At 41.8% G+C, this 8,391-nt stretch overlaps 1 protein-coding gene across 1 annotated transcript; it reads left to right on the plus strand.

Annotated features, from left to right (window-relative positions):
* The first annotated feature begins 2,237 nt into the window (after positions 1-2,237).
* On the plus strand, positions 2,238-3,295 carry MC4R (melanocortin 4 receptor). Its single transcript, XM_004579458.2, has one exon. The coding sequence runs from the start codon at positions 2,291-2,293 to the stop codon at positions 3,287-3,289; it is 999 nt and encodes a 332-aa protein (XP_004579515.2). The 5' UTR covers positions 2,238-2,290; the 3' UTR covers positions 3,290-3,295.
* The last annotated feature ends 5,096 nt before the right edge of the window (positions 3,296-8,391 follow it).

Here is an 8,391-nt window from a genome sequence, read left to right on the forward strand (position 1 = left end):
TCTGACAGGTGTTGAATCATTAGGAGTGGTGCTTAATGAGAAGATCCTAGGTCACCAAGGACATGCTCTCGGTGAATGTTGGACCCAATCTCTCTCTGAATTTTACTTGGCAGTTTAACAGCTTCCACACTCACAAGCTTTCATGCTGTGATGTGCTACCATTCACTACTGTAACCAGAAGCCAAACCAAGCCTTTATCCACCCCCACTACTTCATGTTGGATTTCCAATCTCCAAAGTGAAGTAAACCTTTTAAATAAATAAACTAAGTAAATCCAAACTAAGCTTCTTTTCAGCGTATGCAGTTAGCTACCTCAGTTATTCTGTTATAGTGTCAATAAGTTAATACTATAGATATTTCTTAACTATTGCTCATTTCTTATCACCACATGATAAATGCAAAACAGAAAGAAGTAATTCTCATGTATTTCAGGCTTGCTGGTTGTAAATGTTACCAATAAAAGGTTAGAAGGTCAGGATAATTATCATTAATAATAGACAACTTCATACAGGAATACACATTGCTTGCTCCAATCATTGTGAAAGCATAATTAGTGGGTTGGAGGTTTGAGTTCTACTTTGAGTAGTCATTCAGAGCCACACGCTTCCTCCATGTAAAATTTTGCTATCTGTAACACGAGGCTTCAGTTATTGCATAGGTATCAACTGGGAGACAGAAGACCATTATGAGGTGTGTGTCATTCTGCTCACAATGTGTTAGATGGAATTGAGTTAGAAGGTCCTACCAATTCCAGATGTAGGTGGAAGCAATTAATTTAACTGATTGCTCAGGACAAATATGTACGATCATCTGTGTAGTATATATATATCACAAACAGGAACCAAAACTCTAACACCTGAATGACTGAGCATTCAGAATTAACCCTGAAATGATTTTCATTGACTAGTACCCATGAACAATAGTCAGCTGAAACCAAAAATAGTGATACCAAGAGCAAATTTCATAGCGTGGAGTTTAATCAATTTGAAAAATAACCTTCCTGGGATCTTTTATAACTAATTTAGGGGGAAAAACCCAGGAACTTGAGTTAATAGCTTGCATCCACTAATCCCAGCTTGAATAAGTAAAGTTACTAAGATAAATTTATAGGTTTAACTTACAAAATTTTCAACTCTAGAAGTAAAGACAAACAACAAAATAACAAAAAAAAATCAGAATTTTACCTTTTAAAAAAAGAAGGCTACCTAATTATTGACTTTATTTCAGTCCTAGCATGATCTCATGAATGTTATATGAATTTTAACATACTGTGAATTCCCAGCTCTGGTAGCAAAAATTATGCAACAGGGAAACATTTAGATACTGGTGCATAAAAAATGAACCCCTTCTTGTAAGCCAAAATACAGGCAACTACCTAATTCTTTGCATATTTTACATTCCTACCAGTGCTACTAAACACTCTCCCTACATTTCAGGTGTTTTAAATTGCAGAATTGCTGCCTGGGTCCTAGAGAAACTCGGAATATAAAACATTCATATCCTGGGCATGAGGGCAATGCACCTGCCACAGAAACACAGGACTGCGTTTTCCACTTTTTACATTTTTACACTTTTTTCATTTCAAACACCCGCTCATCCCCGGCCTCCTTAAGGTGGCTTGCTGTCACAGCACCGGATGCACTCTAGGTATCCTGCTGCTTTCCTTGAAAACTAGAAATAGGAAAATTCAGGGGTCCTTTCCAGCCTACTTTCCAGAAGCTCCTGCATCCAAATGAGGCCTGCCTCGCAATCAGAATCTCAGGATGCTCATCTGTGCCTCACAAGCTTCCCCTGTGCTTGGATTGGTCAGGAGCAAGCAGAGGAGGAGCTACTCGGAGCTTTTTTTTTCCCCCTAAGAAGCAGCAGCGGCAACCCCTGCTGCAATCCCTGGAAGCTACGCTGGGGCCAGGAGCAGTCGCTTTGGAGAAGCGCCTACTTAGCATGCATTCAACAATCCTCTCCCGATGGCACGACAGCTACCAGGAACATTATTTTGAAAGACCTAAATTCACAAAATTAAAGTCGGAGTGAGAACCAAAACGCAGCCAGCAAGCTTTCCAACTGAGAATGAGCATTTGAAGTGTAACATAAAGACGATAATGATCAGAGCCGGAACTATAAAAGACTAAAAACTCCACTACAAGCCATGGCACTTATGACCAGGCTCGGCAAGTATGCAGCAGTAGTCTGGCAACTTTCCCACAGATAAAGAAAGTGGAGAAAATAATTGGGACTCCCTGAGCCAGGAGGTGAAATCAGCCCAAGGGAAATCGAATCCACCTGCAGCACCATGAACTCCACCCACTACCACGGGATGCACACTTCTCTCCACTTCTGGAACCGCAGCACCTATGGACTGCACAGCAATGCCAGTGAGTCCCTTGGGAAGGGCTACTCAGATGGAGGGTGCTATGAGCAACTTTTCGTTTCTCCTGAGGTGTTTGTGACTCTGGGTGTCATCAGCTTGCTGGAGAATATTCTAGTGATCGTAGCAATAGCCAAGAACAAGAATCTGCATTCGCCCATGTACTTTTTCATCTGCAGCCTGGCTGTGGCAGATATGCTGGTGAGCGTTTCCAATGGGTCAGAAACCATTGTCATCACCTTGCTCAACAGTACGGATACCGACGCACAGAGTTTCACAGTGAATATTGACAATGTCATTGACTCAGTGATCTGTAGCTCCTTGCTTGCCTCAATTTGCAGCCTGCTTTCCATTGCAGTGGACAGGTATTTTACTATCTTCTATGCCCTCCAGTACCATAACATTATGACAGTTAAGCGGGTTGGGATCACCATCAGTTGCATCTGGGCAGCCTGCACAGTTTCAGGCATTCTCTTCATCATTTACTCAGACAGCAGCGCTGTCATCATCTGCCTCATCACCATGTTCTTCACCATGCTAGCCCTCATGGCCTCTCTCTATGTGCACATGTTCCTCATGGCCAGACTTCACATTAAGAGGATCGCTGTCCTCCCGGGCACGGGCACCATCCGCCAAGGCGCCAACATGAAGGGGGCAATCACCTTGACCATCCTGATTGGGGTCTTTGTTGTCTGCTGGGCCCCCTTTTTCCTTCACTTAATATTCTACATCTCTTGTCCCCAGAACCCATACTGTGTGTGCTTCATGTCTCACTTTAACTTGTATCTCATTCTGATCATGTGTAATTCAATCATCGATCCTCTGATTTATGCGCTCCGGAGTCAAGAACTGAGGAAAACTTTCAAAGAGATCATCTGCTTCTACCCTCTGGGAGGACTCTGTGATTTCTCTAGTCGATATTAAAAGGGGACAGAGGCCACACCAGTCACACGCCTCCGAGACTCCCTCATTCCCACTCAACTGCACAGTGCATTCTGCAACAGCCCTCCCGTCTCTGTAGTGCATTGGCTGAGGATGTCTATTGTGCACATTTAAGTTTGTGATTTTTTTTTCCAAGTGAAAAATGTTCAGTCTCGGTTTTTGCCTGTAAAATGTTAACCTGTATTATGAATGATGGACACTATGGATTTACAGAAAAGTCAATATTAAAAGCTTGGCAGTGTCTTGTTATTCCTAAGGGTTTGTCTCTTTTGTGGAATAGTAACAAAAAGCAATGTCTCATTAAATATACTCTAAGAAACGGTTTCTTATTTAACACTTTGCAACAGTGAAATGGAGAGGCTTGATTCTAGCATTGAGGGGAAAATATTAAAAGCATTGATACCTGATTGTTTAAAAAAAAGGCACTGTCGCTTACTTTTCCATGAATTACATAAAATCTTATCTACCTTCCTGTGAAGAAGTAGGAATAATACTCCTTTTGAAAGAGATTCTGAGTCAGAAAACTAAATGTGTTTATCAAAGACAGATAAATTGTTTTTCCTAAACAGCCTAATTTTTCCCAAACAGGCTATCCTCTTTGGGGTATAAAACAATGGTTATGGAGATTAAAGTGTTCTGGCAAATCTGAAATGCCATGTCAAACTAATAGGAAATTGGGCCCCCAACAATAATTAAATAAACTGAAAATGAAATATTTCTGCCCCCTTTATCAAGCACACAACATCTGCTGAAGTCTGTTGAAATGTCTTGAAGAAAACTGTATTACACTGAGAGGCCTGACTTCCAAATCACTTAAGAACCGCATGATTGAAACCGAATCCTTCCACAATTCACATGGAAGAGCTCTGCTGCTTTCTGGCTATTTTTTTTTTCTTGAGTTAGAGTGTAAGTCTTGTATTTTAACTTTAAACATCAAATCCACAGGATAATATTTGCAGACAATATTTATACATCTAAAAATAGGGTAACTGTGAGACTTGTACAGGATAAGGGACAAAAGCACCTCCTGAACCCCAAAAGATGCCACATAGTGGCTTTGCACAGCCACATCTAGCACACTAAAAATACTTCCTTTTTTCCAAAGTAATCCTACATATTTAACTACTGAGCAATGAAATCGTCACATTTCCTATTCATCCACGTATTAAAACAAACAAGAAATCACATCACCTTTGATTTCATAAAGAGTGTCTTAAAGTGTTTATGGGAAGAGATCATACACAAAAATATTTTTTATTCTAAAGATTAATGTCTTTCACATCCATGATAAGGCCTTATGCATACTTTCACAGCTCACGCGGACACCTCAGCTTAAAGCACAAAGGCAAAGGCCGAGTTTACAACTGAAAAGTGATCTTGAAGCTCAGTGTTCATTCCAGTGCAATCCCTCTGTTTTGAAGCAAGAATGAACATGAGTTCTTACATATAGACTGATATACAGGCCATAGCCCCGTGCCAACGCCAGGACTCAGTGTTTTCCTCACTCGTGGTGCTGCTCACTCTTCCCAATCCCATGGAATGGAGACACAGAAGTCCACACGGTAAACATGTCACCTCTTCAGGGATGCTTGGAGAGTTCCCAACTTCCTTCTTCTTCACGTTCACACCTTCTGCCAGAGCAGTTCCTAGTGTTATAATAGGCATTGGTCAAGAACTAGCCACAAGGGCTGGCATTGTGTTGCAGCAAGTTAAACCTCTGTGTGGGATAACGGCATCCCACCTCCCTGGCTGCTCCACTTACGATCCAACTCCTTAGAAATGCACCTGAGAACAGCAGCTGATATCTCAAGTACCTTGGTTCCTTTCATCCCATGTGGGAGACCTGGATGACCTGCTGGCACCTGGCTTTGGCCTGGCCCATCCCTGGTTGCTACAGTAATCTAGGGAGTTAACCAATGAATGGAAGATTTTTTTTTCACTTTCTCTCTCCTCCCTGTGTGTGCATGCATGTGTGTGTGAGGGAGAGCAACAGACTCTACTTTTGCAATAATTTAAAATAAGCCTCACGCTGCCAGTCTCCTCCACATGCCATGGCACAATGCTGGTTCAGCTTCTTTTAATGTCCTCTTGCTCATTCACTCCTTAAATGCCCTGCATTATATTACTGTTCTTGTTCCAGGAAAATCTACACTTCCCTAAGCGGACAGGTGTTTTTCCTAACCTGTTCTCCACATCCAGTGAAATTTGGAGCTCTGTTGTCTCTAACTGGCTCATAATTGTATTAACTGAGGTGGTATTATCTTTGAAAACTGTGAGGCAAAAGAAAGTTAATTAGTATCTGGGTAGGGGTAGGGGAGGGGAAGCGAGAATAGGGACTGAAGTTTGGGGTAAGAGGCCTGAAGAGTGCAAAATGAAGATGTCACTGTGACCGCACCTGCTTCAGCTGACACAGAGCAGTGAGTTCCTCCAATTTAGAAACATTAAACATATTAAGAACTAGGAACCGAGTGTCCTAGAACTACATGAGAAGTTCTATTTCGGGAAAAGGAGTTTATGTCCCTATTCTCTTTACCTAACAGAACATGTGCCTGGGACAAAGACTACAGAAATGATCCACTCATGACACTGAAGTTTCAATCACAGCCCTGGACTCCACTCTTGTACTTTCTATCTCCCTTTTTCACAATTGAGCTCATTTTACAATATGAGATTGTATGTTCATACTTCTGATTGTTTAAAAGATGTATTTATTTTATTGGAAAGTCAGATATACAGAAAGGAAGAGAAACAGAGAGGAAGATCTTCCATCCGATGATTCACTCCCCAAGCAGCTGCAATGGCCAGAGCTGAGCCGATCTGAAGCCAGGAGCCAGGAGCTTCTTCCGGGTCTCCTACACGGGTGCTGGGTCCCAAGGCCTTCGGCCGTCCTCAGCTGATTTTCCAGGCCACAAGCAGGGAACTGAAAGGGAAGCAGTGCTGCAAGGACATGAACTAGTGCCCATATAAGATTCTGGGGCACACTCAAGGCGAGGACTTTAGCCACTATGCTATTGCACTAGGACCCATACTTCTATTCTCAAAGGGTCTAGTGTATCAGACATGTAAGTGACACTAGAAATATTTGAGAAATATAAAATAGTCTTCATTTCAGGAAATGATTTCTCTGTAGCTTCACCCAGAGCATCCTTGAAGCTGAATCTATTCCAGTTTTTCTTCTGTTGTGTGCTGTCTAGCCATCATGCCCTCGTTCTGGCTTCGGGGAAATACCACAGGGTCACCTGAGATATGGTAGGGAAGGTACTCATTCAGGCAAGGTTATGTGGCAAACACAACCTCTAACCACGCTTCAAACAGAATGAAGCAACAAGGCAAAGTCTGCCATGATGGATGAACCTGGATATACGGAGTTGGCAGCAGTGATTATCAGCTGTTTTACCATATTAAGCACTGACATGTCCTGCTATGGTAGAGACTTAGAATGGCTTATAACGAAGGATACCAGTATTTCTAAGCTTCTTACACATGAGAACTACACCACCCAGTGAAGTGTTCATTAGACATAAACTACCTTGGGCCACAGCAAATAGACAACATAGTGTCACGTAGTGTCTGTGACCCTTCACCCCCACCCAGTGAAATGCCTTTAATTTTTTTTAAAGATTTATTCATTTTTATTACAGCCAGATATACACAGAGGAGGAGAGACAGAGAGGAAGATCTTCCATCCGATAATTCACTCCCCAAGTGAGCCGCAACGGGCCGGTGCGCGCCGATCCGATGCTGGGAACCAGGAACCTCTTCCGGGTCTCCCACACGGGTGCAGGGTCCCAATGCATTAGGCCGTCCTCAACTGCTTTCCCAGGCCACAAGCAGGGAGCTGGATGGGAAGTGGAGCTGCCGGGATTAGAACCGGCGCCCATATGGGAGCCCGGGGCTTTCAAGGCTAGGACTTTAGCCGCTAGGCTACGCCGCCGGGCCTGTGAAATGCCTTTTAAAACTGGGTTAACTAGCACATGCTAGCCCAGAGTCCACAACGCTTCTGCTCTCTCAGCCATTAACACTGTTTCACTCAACAAGAGTGCCTGAACATCACTGATGCAAAGAAAAGAGATGCATGAGAAAGAGAAAAAAGAAAGAAGACGAACTGAGTGCTTAGCAGGCTTCGGATCAGCTTTCTAATTCTACCTGATGGAGAAATAAATCCATAGGACATGTACACACCAGCAGTGACTTTAAATCCATATTTACCCAAACACTCTGGTTCCTCAGGAGTTTCTCCATGAGACAGCTGAGAATACAATGTAGTTCAGAGGAATTCAGAGGACTGCCTGGGAGCCTTTTGTCTAGTTTTCACATTATTGGGTTGTCTGACTTTTTGAAATACCTTTGCAGATTGTATTACATTCGAGGACTATAGTCTCGGGCTCCCAGAATCTTGTTCCATTAGACTCTTTTGGTGAGAAGGGAGTGGAAAGAGAAAGATCACCTCCTTATCTCCCAGCTTTTGTTGCTGTGTTGCTCTGTGTTGTCATTGTCCCACTAATAGGATGTTTTCTTTCAGATCCTTTTTTTTTAACGTCTAGATTATTGGCTATTTCATCCTTTAATATTTCTTTAACATTTCTCTTACTAGTCTAAATATAAATATTGTTAACCATAATATGCATTCCCAGCCAATGCCGATTTCTTGTTTTCTCTTCCTTTGGATTTTTTTCCCACTCAATTTTTATCATGTAGTGATATAGTAATGTGTATAGTAATGTATATAGAAAAATGAAAAAAGATTCATTCATATACTTTTATTACAGTGAACTAAAGATTTGCATTAAGTGAGTAAAAACGTGACCACGTTTCTTTGCATTTGTCATAAACTGACTGACTTCATTATATCTTACTGGAAAAAAATTCGCTTCCAATACAGATAAGAGTATACAAATTCTAACACTGAAAGTAAATTTACTGCAAATTACTGCAGCATAATTATCAAGCACAAGAAGTGTGTATTTATAACACGCCCATATGACAATAAAAGAGATATAAAGGAACAAAGAAAATTATATAACCAAAATCAGTCTAGCTAAAGCACAAACAGACGTGTTCTTGGAGTATTCCTACAAGAGGAA

This window comes from Ochotona princeps, chromosome 18, assembly GCF_030435755.1.
Source record: "Ochotona princeps isolate mOchPri1 chromosome 18, mOchPri1.hap1, whole genome shotgun sequence".
Taxonomy (NCBI): domain Eukaryota; kingdom Metazoa; phylum Chordata; class Mammalia; order Lagomorpha; family Ochotonidae; genus Ochotona; species Ochotona princeps.